The sequence below is a fragment of the Oncorhynchus mykiss genome, chromosome 17 (assembly GCF_013265735.2).
Source record: "Oncorhynchus mykiss isolate Arlee chromosome 17, USDA_OmykA_1.1, whole genome shotgun sequence".
Classification (NCBI taxonomy): domain Eukaryota; kingdom Metazoa; phylum Chordata; class Actinopteri; order Salmoniformes; family Salmonidae; genus Oncorhynchus; species Oncorhynchus mykiss.
This window is the reverse complement of record NC_048581.1, coordinates 75,302,312-75,326,144: the sequence shown is the minus strand read 5'-3', so window position 1 is coordinate 75,326,144 and position 23,833 is coordinate 75,302,312. Positions and strand designations below refer to the sequence as shown.

The following is a 23,833-nucleotide window of genomic DNA, read 5'->3' as shown; positions in this document are numbered from 1 at the left end:
GATGTAGGGCACTTCAGCATTCTGCTTGGTGAGGGGCCCGGAGAGGAGACAACAGACAAAACACCATGCTGTTTGTGAAGGGCTAATCGCTTTTATTTCAGATGAGCGCCCTCTCAAAAGAGAAAGAAAATTATGAGGCAAAATGCATGACCCTGCTGACATAAGCGTGGGAAAACACCCGCTTTGACTCCTAATCCCATTTCCTGTCCTTCCGGCCTGGGTAACGGGGCACTTGCCTGTGGACTGATCCGCACCCGCTGCTATTGGTGGGGCCCCAACCCCCATAACCAACCCTCAACTCTCCTAACCAAACCCCATGTCAGGGTTTCAGGCTTTAGCTCTTGGATACTTCTCCCTGACAAGGTAGGGGACAAATGGGTAGGGAATGGTTATATAGCAACCAGTGTATCCTTCCCCATTCCTCTATCCCTAAAAACAGAAATAATCACACAAAGGGTCAAACACTCTCAAATCAAATCAAACGTATTTGTCACATGGTTCGCAGATGTTAATGCGAGTGTAGCGAAATGCTTGTGCTTCTAGTTAAGACAATGCAGTAGTAACCAACGAGTAATCTAACCTAACAATTCTCACCACCCTCCCTCCTGCGGGTCAGGAAGATAAGCGCTGTGCTGTAGAGGCCCAAAGTGAAGTAGCAGCAGGAGGTGGCTGGTGGGAGGAAGAGCCTTGTCACAATGGCCTCTGTCACATTCTGTCAGCTTTTCCTGTCCTTTACAGGATGAGGAGGAACAATAATGCTCTCCTACACTGTGACCCCACACTGATAAACAAATAGGACCTTTAAATGTATGGGTCATCACATGGGGTCACATTAGTTTACCATCCTTATCTTCTGGGTTCTAAATCAACTGCAGACACGAGGATACAAGTTTAAAAGTTTAAAGGAGAGAGATATGTACCGTTATCTTCCAATGGTCTTCCTAAACTCTGCACATTGTCTCCTGAATGGCCCTCATTCTCTTACTCAGTTGAAGCCCCCTACCTCTTCTTACTTTCCTTTTGATTCACTTTGTTTTTCTTAGTATTGTTTGATGGTGTATAGAGGGGAGGCAGTTGCTGTATTTCGCACAAATAAAACGGTCAATTGTTCTCTTATGAATTTTCTTTGTCAAAAGCAGAGGATTCTCCACTCAGTAGAGTGCTAAGTATCTCCTGGTTTACCCTTCCTGCGTTCTGGGACTTTCTGAGAGTTTCCAACCTACAGCATAGCACAAGACCAATGGGGGACCTCCTGATAAAATAATATCATTTAGATAGACCACAAATTACTTTGACTAAAGTTGAAAAAAAAACATTATATCCATCAAAGTTTAGTTTTGTGTCCGTTTCGGCTTTGGTTTGGCAGTTTAATTTAAGATGTTATCTATAATTTCAGTAATATCATAATAGTCACTTTTGAATGATATTCATTAGGGTAAATGTGGTCCAGCTTGGAAATAAAAATCCCCTCTTCATTGAAGCTCCTGTCCAATTCACACAGAGTTGACTGATTCAGCAGAGATAGGGCTATTGAAGCTCCTGTCCAATTCACACAGAGTTGACTGATTCAGCAGAGATAGGGCTATTGAAGCTCCTGTCCAATTCACACAGAGTTGACTGATTCAGCAGAGATAGGGTTATTGAAGCTCCTGTCCAATTCACACAGAGTTGACTGATTCAGCAGAGATAGGGCTATTGAAGCTCCTGTCCAATTCACAGAGAGTTGACTGATTCAGCAGAGATAGGCCTATTGAAGCTCCTGTCCAATTCACACAGAGCTGACTGATTCAGCAGAGATAGGGTTATTGAAGCTCCTGTGCAATTCACACAGAGTTGACTGATTCGGCAGAGATAGGGTTATTGAAGCTCCTGTGCAATTCACACAGAGTTGACTGATTCAGCAGATATGGGGTTATTGAAACTCCTGTCCAATTCACACAGAGCTGACTGATTCAGCAGAGATATGGTCATTGAAGCTCCTGTCCAATTCACACAGAGTTGACTGATTCAGCAGAGATAGGGTCATTGAAGCTCCTGTCCAATTCACACAGAGCTGACTGATTCAGCAGAGATAGGGTTATTGAAGCTCCTGTCCAATTCACACAGAGCTGACTGATTCAGCAGAGATAGGGTCATTGAAGCTCCTGTCCAATTCACACAGAGTTGACTGATTCAGCAGAGATAGGGTTATTGAAGCTCCTGTCCAATTCACACAGAGCTGACTGATTCAGCAGAGATAGGGTTATTGAAGCTCCTGTCCAAATCACACAGAGCTGACTGATTCAGCAGAGATAGGGTTATTGAAGCTCCTGTCCAATTCACACAGAGCTGACTGATTCAGCAGAGATAGGGTTATTGAAGCTCCTGTCCAATTCACACAGAGTTGACTGATTCAGCAGAGATAGGGTTATTGAAACACAGACAATTGCTCTGTAGGTGAAATATGACGACTGATCATTTTTGACTTGTGAAAACAGGATTTTGTCCCTTTAGGATCTGACCGTTTTTCAGCCGTATTCACTTCAATTAAATCAATTTAAGTGGCAGAGTTTGATGGTGCCTTTGATATGCAAACCGTATTCCTATGGTGAGGAAGTGTTTGTGAAGACCCCATTAATGAGAGGAGAGATTGAACTCCAGGCTATTTCAACTTAGTTCTGTACATGTTGTTGAGACAAGCCAGTTTGACATAGATACCAATGAACATTTGACTATTTTACATGTTTTGTTCCGAAGGCTTTGCTGCTTCTTTAAATTCCTACCATTATTCATTGGTCTTACTTCTGTTGAAGTACTTATGTTGATTACAGAAATTAATTTTGCACAATTGGAGAAGTATGGTTAGGATATTACAAATTGTTGGCTACTGTAGCCTATATAATTTAGTTTTCATACAACGCCTCTCGACTTTCATGGTACCAGACTACGATGTATTCAGGACACCAGAAGTTATGCTCAATATGTCTAGACACATTATGCATATTATTAATGGGTTCACAGGGCATAGTAATTCATAGACACACATAGTGCGCATTGTCTTCCAGTAAGAGGGATCTTACGGCGGGGAGTGTTCTAGAGTGATGGCAGGGGGTCACGACCTTAGGCTCAGTGAAACATGGAGGTCCCTCTTTCTGTCATGTATTGTCATGTTGTGTCTTGTTTCTGTCCTTTCCCTTCACCCTGTCTCCCTCTGCTGGTCATTATTAGGTTACCTTTTCTCCCCCTCTTTCCCCCAGCTGTTCCTTGTCTCCTCCTAACTACCTCGTCACCCCTTTTCCCACCTGTTCCCTTTTTCCCTCTGATTAGTCCTCTATATCTCTCTCTGTTTTTGTTCCTGTCTTTGTCGGATTCTTGTTTGTGTTATTCATGCCTGAACCAGACTATCGTCATGTTTGCTGCAACCTTGTCCTGTCCTGTCGGAATCTGCCGGTCCATCTGAGCCTACCTATGTTTTGTCATTAAAGAAGCTCTGTTTACGTTAATTCGCTTTTGGGTCCTCATTCACGCACCGTAACAGAAGAATCCGACCAAGAAAGGACCCAGCGACTTCGGATCCTCTCCACTCAGCCGTCGAGATCCAGGGAGCGATGCTAGGCAGACACGAGCAGGAATTGTCTGCTGCTCGACATGCCGTTGAGACCCTGGCCACCCAAGTCTCCAACCTCACAGAACAGGTTCACCATCTCCGCCTCGATCCACCGGCCACTTCCAGGGCTTTCGAATCTCCGGAGCCCAGAATCAATAACCCGCCGTGTTACTCTGGGGAGCCCACTGAATGCCGCTCGTTCCTCACCCAGTGTGATATTGTGTTTTCTCTCCAGCCCAACACTTACTCCAGGAGCACTGCTCGTGTCGCCTACGTCATATCTCTCCTTACTGGACGGGCTCGTGAGTGGGGCACGGCAATCTGGGAGGCAAGGGCTGAGTGTACTAACCAGTATCAGGACTTTAAGGAGGAGATGATACAGGTTTTTGATCGATCTGTTTTTGGGGAGGAGGCTTCCAGGGCCCTGTCTTCCCTATGTCAAGGTAATCGATCCATAACAGACTACTCTATTGAGTTTCGCACTCTTGCTGCCTCCAGTGGCTGGAACGAGCCGGCTTTGCTCGCTCGTTTTCTGGAGGGTCTCCGCGCAGAGGTAAAGGATGAGATTCTCTCCCGGGAGGTTCCTTCCAGCGTGGATTCCTTGATTGAACTCGCTATTCGCATTGAGCGACGGGTTGATCTTCGTCACCGAGCTCGTGGAAAGGAGCTCGCGTTCTCCGTTGCCCCCCTCTCCGCATCACTACCATCTTCCTCTGCCGGCTCGGGTGCTGAGCCTATGCAGCTGGGAGGTATCCGCATCTCGACTAAGGAGAGGGAACGGAGAATCACCAACCGCCTCTGTCTCTATTGCGGTTCTGCTGGTCATTTTGTCACTTCATGTCCAGTAAAAGCCAGAGCTCATCAGTAAGCGGAGGGCTACTGGTGAGCGCTACTACTCCTGTCTCTCCTTCAAGATCCTGCACTACCTTGTCGGTCCATCTACGCTGGACCGGTTCGTCAGCTTCCTGCAGTGCCTTAATAGACTCTGGGGCGGAGGGCTGTTTTATGGACGAGACCTGGGCTCGGGAACATGACATTCCTCTCAGACAGTTAAGGGAGTCCACGGCCTTGTTCGCCCTGGATGGTAGTCCTCTCCCCAGGATTCAGCGTGAGACGCTACCTTTAACCCTCACTGTTTCTGGTAATCATAGCGAAACCATTTCTTTTTTAATTTTTCGTTCACCTTTTACACCTGTTGTTTTGGGCCATCCCTGGCTAGTTTGTCATAATCCTTCCATTAATTGGTCTAGTAATTCTATCCTCTCCTGGAATGTCTCTTGTCATGTGAAATGTTTAATGTCTGCTATCCCTCCTGTTTCCTCTGTCTCTTCTTCACAGGAGGAGCCTGGTGATTTGACAGGGGTGCCGGAGGAATATCACGATCTGCGCACGGTGTTCAGTCGGTCCAGGGCCACCTCTCTTCCTCCACACCGGTCGTATGATTGTAGTATTGATCTCCTTCCGGGAACCACTCCCCCCCGGGGTAGACTATACTCTCTGTCGGCTCCCGAACGTAAGGCTCTCGAAGATTATTTGTCTGTAGCTCTTGCCGCCGGTACCATAGTCCCCTCCTCCTCTCCCGCCGGAGCGGGGTTTTTTTTTGTTAAGAAGAAGGACGGGTCCCTGCGCCCCTGCATAGATTATCGAGGGCTGAATGACATAACAGTGAAGAATCGTTATCCGCTTCCTCTTATGTCTTCAGCCTTCGAGATCCTGCAGGGAGCCAGGTTTTTCACTAAGTTGGACCTTCGTAACGCTTACCATCTCGTGCGCATCAGGGAGGGGGACGAGTGGAAGACGGCGTTTAACACTCCGTTAGGGCACTTTGAATACCGGGTTCTTCCTTTCGGCCTCGCTAACGCTCCAGCTGTCTTTCAGGCATTAGTCAATGATGTCCTGAGAGACATGCTGAACATCTTTGTTTTCGTTTACCTTGACGATATCCTGATTTTTTCACCGTCACTCCAGATTCATGTTCAGCACGTTCGACGTGTCCTCCAGCGCCTTTTAGAGAATTGTCTTTTTGTGAAGGCTGAGAAGTGCTCTTTTCATGCCTCCTCCGTCACATTTCTCGGTTCTGTTATTTCCGCTGAAGGCATTAAGATGGATCCCGCTAAGGTCCAAGCTGTCATTGATTGGCCCGTCCCTAAGTCACGCGTCGAGCTGCAGCGCTTTCTCGGCTTCGCGAACTTCTATCGTCGTTTCATCCGTAATTTCGGTCAGGTGGCAGCTCCTCTCACAGCCCTTACTTCTGTCAAGACGTGCTTTAAGTGGTCCGTTTCCGCCCAGGGAGCTTTTGATCTCCTCAAGAATCGTTTTACATCCGCACCTATCCTTGTTACACCTGACGTCACTAGACAGTTCGTTGTCGAGGTTGATGCGTCAGAGGTGGGCGTGGGAGCCATTCTTTCTCAGCGCTCCCTCTCTGACGACAAGGTCCACCCTTGCGCGTATTTTTCTCATCGCCTGTCGCCGTCGGAACGTAACTATGATGTGGGAAACCGCGAACTGCTTGCCATCCGCTTAGCCCTAGGCGAATGGCGACAGTGGTTGGAGGGGGCGACCGTTCCTTTTGTCGTTTGGACTGACCATAGGAACCTTGAGTACATCCGTTCTGCCAAACGACTTAATGCGCGTCAGGCGCGCTGGGCGCTGTTTTTCGCTCGTTTCGAGTTCGTGATTTCTTATCGTCCGGGCTCTAAGAACACCAAGCCTGATGCTTTATCTCGCCTCTTCAGTTCTTCAGTAGCCTCCACTGACCCCGAGGGGATTCTCCCTGAGGGGCGTGTTGTTGGGTTGACTGTCTGGGGAATTGAGAGGCAGGTAAAGCAAGCACTCACTCAAACTCTGTCGCCGCGCGCTTGTCCTAGGAACCTTCTTTTCGTTCCCGTTCCTACTCGTCTGGCCGTTCTTCAGTGGGCTCACTCTGCCAAGTTAGCCGGCCACCCTGGCGTTCGGGGTACGCTTGCTTCCATTCGCCAGCGTTTTTGGTGGCCCACCCGGGAGCATGACACGCGTCGCTTCGTGGCTGCTTGTTCGGTCTGCGCGCAGACTAAGTCCGGTAACTCCCCTCCTGCCGGCCGTCTCAGGCCGCTTCCCATTCCCTCTCGACCGTGGTCTCACATCGCCTTAGATTTTGTCACCGGACTGCCTTCGTCAGCGGGGAAGACTGTTATTCTTACGGTTGTCGACAGGTTCTCTAAGGCGGCTCATTTTATTCCCCTTGCTAAGCTTCCTTCTGCTAAAGAGACGGCACAAATCATCATCGAGAATGTTTTCAGAATTCATGGCCTTCCGTCAGACGTCGTTTCGGACAGAGGTCCGCAATTCACGTCTCAATTTTGGAGGGAGTTTTGCCGTTTGATTGGGGCTTCCGTCAGTCTCTCTTCCGGCTTTCACCCCCAGTCTAACGGTCAAGCAGAACGGGCCAATCAGACTATTGGTCGCATCTTACGCAGTCTTTCTTTTCGCAACCCTGCGTCTTGGTCAGAACAGCTCCCCTGGGCAGAATACGCCCACAACTCGCTTCCTTCGTCTGCGACCGGGCTATCTCCTTTTCAGAGTAGCCTCGGGTACCAGCCTCCGCTGTTCTCATCTCAGTTCGCCGAGTCCAGCGTCCCCTCCGCTCAGGCTTTTGTCCAACGTTGCGAGCGCACCTGGAAGAGGGTCAGGTCTGCACTTTGCCGTTATAGTGCGCAGACTGTGAGAGCTGCTAATAAGCGTAGAACTAAGAGTCCTAGATATTGTCGCGGTCAGAGAGTTTGGCTCTCCACTCAGAACCTTCCCCTTAAGACCGCTTCTCGCAAGTTGACCCCGCAGTTCATTGGTCCGTTCCGTATTTCTCAGATCATTAATCCTGTCGCAGTTCGACTTCTTCTTCCGCGATATCTTCGTCGCGTCCACCCGGTCTTCCATGTCTCCTGTATCAAGCCCGTTCTTCGCGCCCCCGCTCATCTTCCCCCCCCCCCCATCCTTGTCGAGGGCGCACCCATCTACAGGGTCCGTAGGATTTTGGACATGCGTCCTCGGGGCCGTGGTCATCAGTACCTAGTAGATTGGGAGGGGTACGGTCCTGAGGAGAGGAGTTGGGTTCCCTCTCGGGACGTGCTGGACCGTGCGCTGATCGATGATTTCCTCCGTTGCCGCCAGGTTTCCTCCTCGAGTGCGCCAGGAGGCGCTCGGTGAGTGGGGGGGTACTGTCATGTATTGTCATGTTGTGTCTTGTTTCTGTCCTTTCCCTTCACCCTGTCTCCCTCTGCTGGTCGTTATTAGGTTACCTTTTCTCCCCCTCTTTCCCCCAGCTGTTCCTTGTCTCCTCCTAACTACCTCGTCACCCCTTTTCCCACCTGTTCCCTTTTTCCCTCTGATTAGTCCTCTATATCTCTCTCTGTTTTTGTTCCTGTCTTTGTCGGATTCTTGTTTGTGTTATTCATGCCTGAACCAGACTATCGTCATGTTTGCTGCAACCTTGTCCTGTCCTGTCGGAATCTGCCGGTCCATCTGAGCCTACCTATGTTTTGTCATTAAAGAAGCTCTGTTTACGTTAATTCGCTTTTGGGTCCTCATTCACGCACCGTAACACTTTCTGCCCGTTTGTCTCTGTGTCTGGACTCTGTGTCTCTCTCTGATGAACAGAGAACACAGGCTCATTGGGATTATTTTCAGGCGGCCAGTAATGTCACTTTACCCCAGGACAATCCCTGTTTCCTGATTCCTGTCAGGCAGAGGCGAGATAACCCTTACCCTGAGCTAATCCCAGATTAGACTGGAGCATGGCCAGACGTTGCTGACCACTGCTGACCTCCCTCCTCTCGGTCTCAGAGTCGATACTGGACTGTGCTCAGCACTGTTGACCAGCACTCATAACACCGGGAGATGGAAAGTGCTATCAAAGCAGGTTGGCCAGAGACACAAGCCATGTCATCTCTCAGAGAAGTAAAAATGCATTGATGTCCTCTCAAGCTATGAGTGCCTAAGCCACAGACATAGGAGTGTGGGTGCAATAATCAGGTTAAATTTGGTTTGAAATCTACTGAGAGAGATACAGGGGAGGAATGCAACTGATTTACAGCAGGCTCTGGTTTAGACACAGTGTCTGGGGGAGGAGGGAGATATGGGGAGGGGACGTTTGGGATATGAGCAGGGTTTGGATTCGTCACTGTTGAGAAGGAGATTGTTCGTAAAACACATGGCCACAGAAAGAGACGTGTTTTTGCAGATGTGTGTGATTAGATGAAGCCTCCCTAGAGATGATCTCCTTCCCTCTCCTTCTCTTTCTCCTTCCCTTTCCTTCTATTTCTCCTTCTCCTTCTCTTTTCCTTCCCTCTCCTTCTCTTTCTGCTTCCCTCTCATTCTCTTTCTCCTTCTCTTTCTCCTTCCCTCTCCTACTCTTTTTTTTCTTTCTCTTTTTTCTTTACAAAGGGGTGGATCAGCTTAATATTGCGGAAAGAATATTGGTTCCATCAATGTAATTGTCTGCATCATTTCCAATCCCCCATATAGTTTTTTGGTAAATATACAGTGGGGCAAAAAAGTATTTAGTCAGCCACCAATTGTGCAAGTTCTCCCACTTAAAAAGATGATAGAGGCCTGTAATTTTCATCATAGGTACACTTTAACTATGACAGACAAAATGAGAAAAAAATATCCGGAAAATCACATTGTAGGATTTTTTATGAATTTATTTGCAAATTATGGTTATTATGCTCCATATATCCCACTTGGGTCCTGTTTCAGTAATAATGGTATTAGACTTTCTTGATGCGTGTCTGATAATCTACCATTTATATAGGACTGGTTAATACATTCTAATAATGGTCCTTTGATTATATCACAAAAAGTTTTGTATTCTTCCACTGGTATGCCATCCAGCCCTGGAGTTTTCCCAGCCTTAAAGGCCCCAACTGCATCAAGCAGTTCCTCCTCAGTCATTTGGCCTTCACATGAGTCTTTCTGTACGGATGTTAATTTTACAATATTATTAGGAAAAAAATCCATACAATTAGTTTCAGTTAGTGGAGATGGAGGAGCCTGAAATGAAAACATTAGCCTCTCCTACAAGATGAAACAATGAAAGAGGACAGAGTCTCTTCTTCACAGTATGAGGAACAACTCCCTCAGAGTTCCCTCATCTCCTCTCCTCCATGGTGTTAGCCTGATACTGAAGTATGGCACATCTTTCTGCAACATTTAGGATGATGATTCCATTCCCAACCTCCCAGACCCAGACATGCCGCCCTATACACACCCTCCCAGACCCAGACATGCCTCCCCCATACACACCCTCCCAGACCCAGACATGTCTCCCCATTCACACCCTCCCAGACCTAGACATGCCTCCCCCATACACACCCTCCCAGACCCAGACATGTCTCCCCCATACACACCCTCCCAGACCCTGTCATGCCTCCCTCATATACACCTTCCCAGAACCAGACATGCCTCCCCATACACGCCCTGCCAGACCCAGACATGTCTCCCCCATACACACCCTCCCAGACCCAGGCATGCCTCCCTCATACACACCTTCCCAGAACCAGACATGCCTCCCCCATACACACCCTCCCAGACCCAGACATGTCTCCCCATTCACACCCTCCCAGACCCAGACATGCCTCCCCCATACACACCCTCCCAGACCCAGACATGCCTCCCCATACACACCCTGCCAGAACCAGACATTTCTCCCCCAGCCAGCCTGTCTCCTCTCTCCCCTAGCCTGTCGAAGAGGAGAGGGCTTAGGTGACAGGAACCAGAGGCCCCCAGTGATAAGGGCCATCTCTCCGCATGAGAGCCCATCAGAGCTGACAGTGTATACAAATTGATACCATTAGCAAAGAGTGGGCGAGAGGGGGGTGGAGGTGGGGAAGCCATTAATTGGCTCTAATTATAGAGCGGGTGGGCCCCGGGGTCGGGGGTGGGGGGTAGAGGAGTGATAACAAGCTGGCGATGGTGGTAAATCAGAGGCAGTGGGTGACATGGGCATCACAGCACATGATCCTCTACATTCTGTGGGGTCAGACCTGTACACTAATGATCTTCATCGAGTAACACATGTGCATGCATCTGACAAACACGCTCACACGCACGCGCACACACACACACACACACACACACACACACACACACACACACACACACACACACCATGGTTTGAGACATTCTTGAGCAGTGCTGGGACACACCTATTTCATAAAAAGGGAGCTTACCGCAATGGACTATCAACAGCATGTCGTGAATACCTGGGCAGGTATGCTTTATTGTGAGCCAGCAGATGGGGTGGACTGGATGGGGTGGGCTGATAGTAGGTAACTTTTGAAGTTGCAAAATCCAAGACACCTGATTATTTGCTTATAGGGGTCTCTTTTTCTAGCATGTCTTTCTTGCTGAATATACAGGTATGTTTCCTGCAAGATACGCTATAAAGGAGGACGAGCATTGCTATCCATGTAGGCTACTACAGTAATAATATTTTAAGCTTGGAAGATGAAATCACAAAGTTTATGATAGTGGCTGTACGTGTAAGAGGTAGCAGTCTGGTAACATACACAGCACAGGGTACAGGCATGCTGTCAAGTCTCTATTTGTTAGCCCCCCCCCCCCCCCCCCCCCCCCTCTCGGCATCAAGGCGTTGGGCTGTCTCTGCACTAAGACATGTAGGGAAGCATAACCACTCCACTGAGAGACAAATATGCCAGGTTACCACCCCCCCCCCCCTCCATGGGGCGCGTAGGCATCTCTAAGGAAGTCTGATCATATCTCCTCATTATAATCGTGAAGCCGTGCTCTTGTATTTCTCTTATCTGGTGATTCATATTTGCTATCTGATCTGACACCGCCAGCCCCTCTGACCCTGTCCATTTTTCTTTACCTCTCAGTGTTGTTCTAGAAGCACTAGGTAAGTAAGCAGCAGGTGCTGTTTTTCCATGCTCCATGCCCTCATCATTTATTTTCATTAAATGCAGCTGCACAGCTACTTGTACACACTGTACTCTACAGGACCAACCTCCAGCAATCACACAGGCATTCTTTTAACATTGTGTCACCTCTCCTCGGGCTTTGATGCGTGCAGCCAACGCAAATCCAAACAACTCCTGTTAATCTTTGACATGAAGACAAATCGTGTTGAAAGGAGCTGTTGAAGGTAAATCAAAGAGGACGCTAGCTGTAGGACGCTGGTCGCTCCGGGCTGCTGATTAGAAGAGGCTCTCCCCTGTGTGCAAGCTGGGACTGAAGGGATGTCAGTGGTGGTGTCAGACATAACCTTGTACCAGTGTGCTGGAGATCCACGCCAGTGGAGCAGCTAGTTCTAATACAGGGGACTGTATATAATGAGGACCCTACTGCTGTGAAGGGGCAGTGGGGACACATCCAGTTCATGTCACCTGTCATACTGCTCAGTTACAGTCACACCATCTGGCCCTTTATCTTCCCACTACAGGAAGTCACCGTTGTGAAAGCTGTGTCAGATTTTCAGAGCCGAGAAATAACAACCTGTCTAAGACATGCAGGTATCTGGAGATGGGCCATATCTGTGGAAATATACCGGATTCCCCACCGTTATGGTTATGGTGGCAACACACCCTGCTAGGACCAGGTTGCATACAGTACTCAGAGAGCCCTCTCAGAGTAACTTTGTGGTGTCTTTAAGAGTGTTTACTGTGCAGTGTGAACATGTGCTTTTGCTGCTTTGTCCTGACACTAATTGCGAGTGTCACACCATGACCTTAGATATCTCTGTTTTCTATATATTTTGCTTAGGTCAGGGTGTGACTAAGGTGGGTACTCTAGTATTTTGAATGCCTAGGGTTTTCGTATGTCTAGGATTTTTGTAGGTCTAGGGTTTTTTGTATATCTATGTTGGCCTGTTATGGTTCCCAATCAGAGACAGCTGTTTATCGTTGTCTCTGATTGGGGATCATATTTAGGCAGGCCTTTTTCCCCACTTTCTGGTGTGGGATCTTGTCTATGTGTAGTTGCCTGTCAGCACTATATTGTATAGCGTCACGGTTAGTTTGTTATTTTGTTAGTTTGTTCGGTGTTCATTCTTTTAATAAAGAGAATGTACTCATACCACGCTGCGCCTTGGTCTCCTTCATACGACCAACGTGACAATTCATTCAAGCCCAACCGCTAAATATCACACTGCATTTCTAAAGTTAAACACAAGCTGTGCCACTGACAGCTGATTAGCTCTTCTGGAAAAACTCTGATTAGATACAAAGCTTCTCTCACATTATTTTAGTGTCTATAGTGATTAGATACATCTATTACTAGATGATAAATCAACCAAAACACTGGATGCAGCATTTTCTCATATGTGTCCGCAAACTAGTTGAAGCATGTTTACAGTAGTACCATGGAGGAGAACAAGATGAGGACAGAATGACAGTGAATGATTGTAGCTCTGATCTCCAGATAGTAGAGCCTGAGCTCTGAGCCCATCCCCAGGTCCATCATACCACTGGCAGGTCTAACCAACCAATGATATTGAGTCTGCCTAAGAACAAATGAGCCTTTCTTACTGTGTACAGAGCTACAGGCAGAAGACACTTCCTAAATATGGCAGGTAGAAAAGAGTAACACAGGCGTTAATGAGAAGGTCTGATTTAGACTTCCAAAAGGTATTGGATGACGGGCAAAGCTTTTAAACCTGTGGCACCGTTGCCTGGTGGACACATTACTGCACCTCGTAAAAAGGGGATGGAGCTGCCAACATCATTCTGTCCTCCTATTGGTGATAGGTTTTTCCTTAGGTCCTAAATCTATAGGGTTTGAGATCCCATCACTGGAACGGAGTGGGCGTAGGGAAGGAATGCTGACCACTTTGACATTTTTCTTCACTACGTTGACAGCTTTCAAATGATTCTGGGTTTCTGACGTGCACCTCCTTTCATGTGGGTGAGCATGCCATTTCTCCCAGCCCCTCTTAAACACTGCCATTATCACTCCTGCCACTCCAGTGTGCGTGAAGTCACATACCTAGCTTTGCCTCGCTCCGAGGGGCTCTGGCTGTAATCGTAGGCTACAGGCTCTTTGTGATCACCCATAGCAAGCTCACAGAAAATGTGTCTCTATGCTTTATTGCATAGCCATAAAGCATTGGCATGTGTCAGTTTACCCAAACTGCATTGTTTGCTTTGCAATAAATACGCCCCAATCAATGTAACAGGATAAACTGATGGCGCTGCTTGTATTCTTGTCTTCACTATAACTCTAATGATGAAAAAATTATAAAAGAGAAACCACAGACAAAATCTAGTTAGCTCAGGTGGTTTAGAGCCAAACCTCTTTGCAATTTCCGCCACAGTCTCAAATAGACAAATTTAATGTAACCATTCACCCCCTCAACCCATGACCCCTCCACCCTCCTCTTCTTCCAGGCCCCGCAGAGACACAGGCAGGATTCATGCAGTAACATGCTATGCTCCATCTTTCTTTGGCAGAGCCCACACTTTTAATGTACCCAGTTTCAAACCAGAGAAATATGTAGCTGGGTGGAACACCCACATCAGGCTGATGTAGCTAATGTGAGCTGCACAGTCAGGTGCCTGGAGTATTCTTTCCCCCCTGTGTTATGTTTAAACATACAAATGTTTTCCATTATTCAGTCATTCGCCTTATTCAACTTGTAGATTCGCCAGGAGAGTTAATATGGGTTGAGCCGGGTACGCTTAAATCATGCAGTAATCTTTCCCTAATGAGAGGAAGCGCTCATGTTTCTGAGCCCGCCACAAAACATGATTCATTAATACAGTCTACAATACAAATCTACAAAATCCTTCTTCCTTTAGTTATTTCATACTACAGTGGATTGTTCATTATTTTATATAAGACAGCATTAACCTATGTTAATAATTTTTGCATTGAAATATAGATGTGCAGTATACCCAGGGGATATCAAGAATATACACCCTTGAACTCAACATTATCATGCTCAAACATACATTTTCAAAGTACTCTGGACCCATGGGCAATTCATTGAAGAAGGGGAGATATGTTGTAACATGCGTGCCTGCAGCCATGGGAGATCATCGTCAGTTGCCAAGTATTCTCTCAGGAGGTGGAATGGATGGCCCTGTTTGACTGTCAGGCTTCTGAGATCTGCCTTTGATTTGTGCCTTCCTCCCCTAGCCAGCAGAAACACGGCTCTGCTGGCTCTCTGGCGGGTTTCACTAAATACCACAGCCACAAAGTCCAAATTGGCTAAAGAAAATAGCTTTTTGGTCTTAATTTAATGTCAGGGTTAGGCATACGTTTAGCAGTGTGGTTAAGGTGGGATTTGGAGCATCTGCCAGAGAATATGCCATTAAGAAACAGTGGGTTTGGGCGTCTTCTTACATGACTCCAAGCCACATCCACTAACATTTTATGCTAATAGAATGGAATGTTCAGTAATAGGAAGTGGCACGGGCTCTGTAAGCCAGCACTAGCTAGAGATATCCGGACGGAGTATGGAGAGGATTGTCCATGCTCAGTAGACTGGAGAGAATGGACAGGACCGCCACCAAAGACTTTACTGAGAGTTCTGAGCTCAAGCGACAGAGGTTTCACCTACCACTCTGCACACCATTACCCATGGCAATATTGTCTGTTTGCACTCGTTGCGTGCATGTGTGTGTTTGAGTGATCAGGAGTACATGGATCAGCATCTCTCAGTGGCAATCGGCAGTCTCACTTTTCCCACTAATAGAGGCATTGCCATTCCACGGGGGGGAATTGTTCTGCTCCCTCTGTGTCCTACAGACCCCCCAGAGTCAGCTACACCTAGTAATGGACTCCTTTAAGAGTTGATCTTGCTCTAATAGACTGAACCAGGTCTCCAAATCTCCAGGCTAAGTCTATGTGGTGAGAATGCTGTCATGCCCTAATGCAGCTGGCAAACAGCACTCAGAGTTCATCCTGGGAGGCCCATTATGTAGTAAAGCTCCCCGGCTTGGTCTGCACAGAGGCCTAGTTCCAGCTGCTTCACTCCCTCTGCTGTCAGAGATCATGCACCTGTCCTGTATTATAGAGAGAACTTGCACAAGCATGTCTTGTAATAGGCCTGACATTGGCTATAGATAGAAGCAGATCTTTAAGAAACTGTGGCATGAAGCACCCTGTTCACTACAAGCCTGACCAAAACTCATTCTCCTCCTTCTTGCCAAATGGTATGACATCTAATGAAGTAGCCCAGTCAAAAACCTCCATCCATCTTGATCATGCACACAGGACATTTTCCCCTCTGTCTTAGTGTGCCTTAGCTTTCTGATGGTGGCTCGGTGTTTGCCCATTCCCTTTTGCAGGCCTTCTGGGTTTGTTTCCACAGGTGGCTTGACCTCTGAGGCAGTGTGGCGGAGCCTGCCGCCATTATGAGCCCTGGATCAACATTTAATATGAGCACACTCCCCGGTGCCTCTGTCTGTCTGAGCAGAGGGCCGAGCAGGGGAGGGGAGAGGAGGAGAGAGGAGCGGAGGGGATGGGAGAGGAGAGGAGGGGAGAGGAGTGGAGGGGATGGGAGAGGAGAGGAGAGGAGGGGAGAAGGGGAGAGAGGATGGGATGGGAGAGGAAGGGGGAGAGGAGAGGAGAGGAGAGGAGAGGAGAGGAGAGGAGAGGAGAGGAGAGGAGAGGAGAGGAGAGGAGAGGAGAGGAGGGGAGAGAAGGAGAGGAAAGAGTAGAGGGGGTTGAAGGGAGGAGAGGATGGGATGGGAGAGGAGAGGATGAGAGGAGAGGAGAGGAAGGGAGAGGGTGGACGGGGAGGGGAGAGGGGGATAATGTACAGTGGCTGGTGTGCTTTTCCTTCCAGATTTCCTCCTCTTTTTTTTCTCTTGTTTTACCCTCGACGAGACACCAGGAAGTTCCATGGCACGTTGGGTTTACAATGAGCTCAATGCCAAACCCCCAGGAGAAAGGCCTCTAATACGGGTATAGAAACAGTAGATTCCTCCTCTTAGTAACGCTTCAATTCAGTGCTACAGGAGGAGCATTAGGGGAGACTAAAGAGAAAGCTCTGATCCATTCTTTAACCAGAACAGATGAGAACTGATGGAATAGGATTTTCTACACAGCCTGGCAAATGTTCTGTATTTGTTTAGATAACTATTTTTCACTGACAAAGGAGCAGTGTTATTATATAAATATGCATATCTAATGCATAACAGTATACTAAAGTGTAATAGATATTGAATGTGTTATGTTATAGTTTTGGTGAAGAAAAAAACACATGGCAACTAGCTATAGATGTTTTAAATGGGTCATATGTTTGGTGTGGTAGTGTTTGTTGCCACCCTTTGGTGTACATTATCACTCCATTATTCATACATTATCAGGTGATTATGCTTTTGGATTACATATGTTTTGGAGCTGGATATGTGTGTTCTATAGGGTATATTGTTGCTCTGTAGCTCTCTGAGTCCCTCCTCACCTAACAGATGGTCACATCCAGCTAGCCTCTGAAAACCAACATACGTTGAGTTGTTGCCGACAGGCTGGTTCAGAAAGGGCTTGAACTGCCCTGGAATGTGTCTGTGTTAAACGTCCTGTTCAGTAGCACATCACCAGTGATATAAAGTGCCGTGAAAAAGTATTTGCCCCCTTTCTGACTTTCTACAATTATTTGCATATTTTTGGTCCTGAATAATATCAGATCTTCAACCAAAACCTAATACTAGATAAAGGGAACCTGAGTTCACAAATGACAAAAAAGATGGATACTTATTTTATTTATTTATTTAACAAAGTTATGTAACACCCAGTTCCATAAAGGCCTGATTGGTGGAATCCTGCCAAAATGGTTGTCCTTCAGGCAGGTTCTCCCATCTCCACAGAGGAACTCTGGAGCTCTGTCAGAGTGACAGATTGCTCAGTTTGTCCGGGCGGCCAGTTCTAGGAAGAGTCTTGAAGGTTCCAAACGTCTTCCATTTAAGAGTGATGGAGGCCACTGTGTTCCTGGGGACCTTCAATGCTGCAGACATTTTTTGGTACCCTTCCCCAGATCTGTGCATCGTCACAATCCTGTCTCGGAGCTCTACTGACAATTCCCTCGACCTCATGGCTTGGTTTTTGCTCTGACCTTCACTGTCAACTGTGGGACCTTTATATAGACAGGTGTGTACCTTTCCAAATCATCTCCAATCAATTGAATTTACCACAGGTAGACTCCAATCAAGTTGTAGAAACATCTCAATTTTGAGTATCATAGCAAAGGGTCTGAATGCTTATAGAAATAAGGTAATTCTGTTAGATTTGTAAACTATTTTTTCGCTTTGTCATTATGGGGTATTATGTGTAGATTGCTGAGAAAAAAATAATAGTTAATCCATTTTAGAAGAAGGCTGTAATGTGGAAAAAGTCAAAGGGTCTGAATATTTTCCAAAGGCACTGTAGGTCCCCGACAGCTGTCAATCACACATATGACCTATAAACAGACGCTTGCCTGACACACGTATTAAATTAAACTGTATAAATATAGCAAATCTAATGCTATTAATCATTGATTATTGACGTAACCCAGAGTTATATTTAGATCCTGTATGAAAGACTGGTAATATCAGATTCAGTGGTGAGTATGTTAAGAAATGTCTGTGGATAGAGTTTATTTTAAGGTCCTGTGGTTTGATGGGGGACATGGGCATGACTCCCGCCTTGTCTTGGTATTCAGACAACTTCCTGAGAGACAGTCAGACAGTTACATAGGAATGTAGTTTTCACTATGTTCAACAGAGGGACTTGAATGTAAACCAGCACTTGCCTGCTTTGGCTTTAGACAGGCATACCAGAGTAGAGTTACTGGTTTTGAAACAGGTCCTGCATAAACATGGATATTAATAAACTGCTTTTTACACTTTTGAAATAGCAGATACATTTTATGTATTTTTACGATGCTGTGTTGTTTTCACTTTGAAGCTGTGATACACCAGGACCATTTTGTTTGTTGACATAAGTTGACGTAACAATATTAATAATAATAATTATTATTATCATTTTTAGGTGGCTGCTCATATTTGACCTATTTCACACAGGTATAAGTGTGTATTAATATGAATGTGCGAATTTGAAATGTGTTTTTTTGCATATCCCACTCTCCCTATGACACCCTCAGAGAGTGGGGACATGGCCAAACATCTTCCTCTGATTACGTGCAGGCACACCTTAGACTTTAATTAGACCTACATGCTTCCTGTACTGTTTTTTATCTCCACAATTGAACCACTAAAAGTAACATACAGTACATGTGGTATCTTAGAGCTGTTGTTTGTTGGTGGTCTCCTGAAATGTTTAAGTAGAATAAAGGTAAAATTTAACAGGATCTTCCAGCTTATTTAGTGAAACCTCAATGTTTGTCAAGCAGCAGTATATTAGTACCATCCTGCTAAGCCCTACCCTGTAGGGTCCCACAGAGTGTTTGTGTTTGGTGCTGAACCGTAGAGAACAAATCAAACAAACACTCCAGTCTCACATGGAAGGTTCTGTAGGAAGCGTCCTGTTTCTGTTTCCTTGGGAATGTCTGTTAAATGCATTCTTCATTTCGTCAGAGCTCAGACCTTCAGATGACCAGAGAAAAGCATCCTTGGCAGATGTCCATGGCAGTATTTGACAGAGATGTGGAAGAAAGACAATAATAATTATACTTTTCTTAGAAGGAGCATCTCTTAGACAGTGTTAAGATGTCAACAACACAATGAGACCCTCTCTAGCACTTGTCACTGATCTGCTGTGTTTGGTTTCAACAGTATTAGTTGAAACCATCATATGAACCACACATCGGTATGCCTAACAGGGGTGGTTTGTGAAATGTGTCAGTTGAGCGTGTGTGTTACTGTGTTTGTGTACAGCAATTTTATGCCCCAAAAGGATACATTGCTCTCTTGTTCCCCCCTCTCTCTGCAGAGCTGAGGTCCACTGGCACTGCCCAACACTTTGCCTACCTGCTGAACACGTCTGACTATCGTATCCTGCGTATGGACGAGGACGACGACCGCATGTACGTGGGCAGCAAGGACCACATCCTGTCCCTGGACCTGCATGACATCAACAAGGAGCCGCTCATTGTAAGACCTTACAGTCACTAACGCTTCACCTCTTCACCTTCCCTTACCTCCTGTCACCCCATCCTTCTCCCAAATCCAGTCAGCTGATATTCTGAAAGAGCTGCAAAATCTGGGCCCCTATAAATCAGCCGGGTTAGACAATCTGGACCCTTTCTTTCTAAAACTATCTGCCGAAATTGTTGCCACCCCTATTACTAGCCTGTTCAACCTCTCTTTCGTGTCATCTGAGATTCCCAAAGATTGGAAAGCAGCTGCGGTCATCCCCCTCTTCAAAGGGGGGGACACTCTTGACCCAAACTGCTACAGACTACCCTGCCTTTCTAAGGTCTTCGAAAGCCAAGTCAACAAACAGATTACCGACCATTTCGAATCTCACCATACCTTCTCTGCTATGCAATCTGGTTTCAGAGCTGGTCATGGGTGCACCTCAGCCACGCTCAAGGTCCTAAATTATATCTTAACCACCATCGATAAGAAACATTACTGTGCAGACGTATTCATTGATCTGGCCAAGGCTTTCGACTCTGTCAATCACCACATCCTCATCGGCAGACTCGACAGCCTTGGTTTCTCAAATGATTGCCTCGCCTGGTTCACCAACTACTTCTCTGATAGAGTTCAGTGTGTCAAATCGGAGGGTCTGCTGTCCGGACCTCTGGCAGTCTCAATAGGGGTGCCACAGGGTTCAATTCTTGGACCGACTCTCTTCTCTGTATACATCAATGATGTCGCTCTTGCTGCTGGTGAGTCTCTGATCAACCTCTACCCAGACGACACCATTCTGTATGCTTCTGGCCCTTCTTTGGACACTGTGTTAACAACCCTCCAGGCAAGCTTCAATGCCATACAACTCTCCTTCCGTGGCCTCCGATTGCTCTTAAATACAAGTAAAACTAAATGCATGCTCTTCAACAGATCGCTGCCTGCACCTAAAACTATCTGCCTGTCCAACATCACTACTCTGGACGGCTCTGACTTAGAATACGTGGACAACTACAAATACCTAGGTGTCTGGTTAGACTGTAAACTCTCCTTCCAGACCCACATCAAACATCTCCAATCCAAAGTTAAATCTAGAATTGGCTTCCTATTTCGCAGCAAAGCATCCTTCACTCATGTTGCCAAACATACCCTTGTAAAACAGACCATCCTACCAATCCTCGACTTCGGCGATGTCATTTACGAAATAACCTCTAATACCCTACTCAACAAATTGGGTGTAGTCTATCACAGTGCCATCCGTTTTATCATCAAAGCCCCATATACTACCCACCGCTCTCGTTGGCTGGCCCTCGCTTCATACTAGTCGCCTAACCCACTGGCTCCAGGTCATCTACTAGGCAAAGTCTCCCCTTATCTCAGCTCGCTGGTCACCATAACATCACCCACCTGTAGCACGTGCTCCAGCAGGTATATCTCTCTGGTCACCCCCAAAACCAATTCTTTCTTTGGCCGCCTCTCTTTCCAGTTCTCTGCTGCCAATGACTGGAACAAACTACAAAAATCTCAGAAACTGGAAACACTTATCTCCCTCACTAGCTTTAAGCACCAGCTGTCAGAGCAGCTCACAGATTACTGCACCTGTACATAGCCCACCTATAATTTAGCCCAAACAACTACCTCTTTCCCTACTGTATTTATTTTATTTTATTTATTTATTTATTTATTTATCTCCTTTGCACCCCATTATTTTTATTTCTACTTTGCACATTCTTCCACTGCAAATCTACCATTCTAGTGTTTTACTTGCTATATTGTATTTACTTTGCCACCATGGCCTTTTTTTTTGCCTTTACCTCCCTTATCTCACCTCATTTGCTCACATCGTATATAGACTTGTTTCTACTGTATTATTGACTGTATGTTTGTTTTACTCCATGTGTAACTCTGTGTCGTTGTATGTGTCGAACTGCTTTGCTTTATCTTGGCCAGGTCGCAATTGTAAATGAGAACTTGTTCTCAACTTGCCTACCTGGTTAAATAAAGGTAAAATAAAAAAATAAAAAAATCTCCTCCCTTCCCTCCCCTCTCCTCTCCAGGGCTCTATAAGCCCGGGTGAGGCTAACCATTTACCTCAGCTCTCAGAAACGGCCCCGAGGGTCATATGTTCCATTCCGCTGCCCTGCGTTGGATGTTTTGATTAGCTCACCTCCAGTTTGTATTTGACTGTACCATTTTCTGGAGATGAGGGTTGTAAAACTACAAAAACATGTCTAGATATGACCATTCCTAGTCGGCTAATATTACCGTGGGTGGATATCCCTGTGGCAGGTTTTGCCCCACAGCTATAAAGTCCAGTGATGTTGAACGGGTTGTGCGATGGGTTGGGTTATTGCTATAAAATGACCTCTGTTTTCCCCCCTGCCTTTAGCTCCACTGGCCTGTCTCCCAGCAGAGGAAGACTGAGTGTCTTCTAAGTGGAAAGGACACCAATGTAAGTATTTCTGTTGACTCTCCATTTCCACACAACTAATTCAGCATTTATGTTTCAGGTCAGGTGATTTGTGCCATCTGTAACATGAAGTCATGTATTTTCTTCATATATTGAACATCTATAAAGTATATATTTTTTTTACTCACTTATATTTGTGTGCCTGTATTGCTAGGTGTATACAGCCTAAGTATTTATGTGAGTTTTTAGCTTAGTGAAAAAAGGGTTCAAGCGAAACCATTCTAGTGGCACACACCTGTGTGGATTTCATTTGGCCCTGTAAAAGCCTGTTTCCCCTCTGTCTGGCCAGGCAGACAGGGCAGGACTGGCAATGAACAGCTCATAGGAGACCAACCAGCCTCACTGTCTCCCTTTGGCCAGTGTTAAGTCTGGATTAATAGATGACCGTTAAACTGGTATATTGAAATAGTGACATTCTGTACCTTGTTCTATCTGGGTATCATTCATGTTGATAATCCATTCTTGTTTGTCTATGTTTGTCCCCGAGCAGGGCGAGTGTGGGAACTTCATCCGTCTGATTGAGCCGTGGAACAGGACCCACCTGTATGTCTGTGGGACTGGAGCCTACAACCCCGTCTGTACCTACGTCAACCGTGGACACAAAGCACAGGTTAGAGCTCCATGAATTTTGGAATACACTAGGTGTGTGTTCCCTACGCTACAGTACACAGTCAAGAGGTGAAGGAGGGAGACTACTGCTCTAACATTTTAGTCTCCATCCCACACCTCTAACCCAGCCTTCCTCCCTTCCATCTTTCTCTCGCTCTCTCTTTCCATCCCCACACCTCTCTTTCTCTCTCTACCTCTCTCTCAATCCTACTTTCATTCCTACCTTCACAAACCTCTACCCCTCCTGATATCCACAGCTCCATCTCCTGCCCCCATGCCTAGACAACCATTGGAGTCCCAGCCTGCACACAGCTGTCGTCCCCAGCGCAGTGCTGCTGTTACCGTTACTGTTACGGTGCTGTCTGTTTAGTCTCACTCCTTAATTGGAAGTCTTGAGTTTCCTGGAGCCGGGCATCACCACCACAGAGTACTTCCCTGTTTCATTGCCCCTCTCCAATACCCCCAGCCCTGCTGCTTTAAATTCAACACTTGTTCCTTAACAATGTTCCTGGGGCATTTAAGAGGGAATAATTAAAGGGTTGTGGATAAATAATATTTCCCTGTTTCCTCCTCTCTGAGGACTCACTCTTCACACCCCTTTGCTATTTCATATGGATCCATATGACCCTTACTAACAAAGGGCATCCATCCATCTACTCATAGCTCTAGCAGCCCTGTGCCTCTCAGTTGGCCTGCTCCCTCTTTGCTCCCTCAGCCTCTAGTCCTCACCATGTGAGGAGTTGGGTAATTGGCCATGGCAGCTCCCATTATGGGGTGCCAGTGAAATGTCCTAGTTATAGTACATTAATGAGATGGCTTTTATTTTCCCTTCACATTGAACAGACAGGTCAGTCGCTCTCTCTCTCTGGAGTTAAGTATGGGAGCAGAGATGTAAAATGGTACAACCATACACACACACAGCTTTTCAGACGGGAAACCATGAGTAGGCGAAACGCTGCTCAATGCCAGAAATCGGCTCATTTTCTAATGTGGATGTATACACACACATGGACACTCCTTCTCATACGTCAGGAACCTGCTTTTGTAACTGAAGACATGCAGATCAATTGATAACAGCTTGCCAGATTTCAGAATTCTTTCATTTTCATTTAAGCCATTATTCAGGCGTGATTTCCTTTTTACAAACCTAAAGGA

The 23,833-nt window shown here is 46.4% G+C and overlaps 1 protein-coding gene across 5 annotated transcripts in view; it reads left to right on the top strand.

The window, feature by feature from the left end:
* Nucleotides 1-23,833, top strand: part of LOC110494581 (semaphorin-3F) — a 98,039-nt gene that overhangs the window by 45,249 nt on the left and 28,957 nt on the right. For all 5 annotated transcript variants that reach the window (XM_021569770.2, XM_021569773.2, XM_021569772.2 and 2 more), the window contains exons 3-5: nucleotides 19,457-19,617; nucleotides 21,989-22,051; nucleotides 22,560-22,679. In XM_021569770.2, coding sequence (XP_021425445.2) covers nucleotides 19,457-19,617; nucleotides 21,989-22,051; nucleotides 22,560-22,679 — 344 coding nt within the window. The remainder of the gene's footprint in view (nucleotides 1-19,456; nucleotides 19,618-21,988; nucleotides 22,052-22,559; nucleotides 22,680-23,833) is intronic.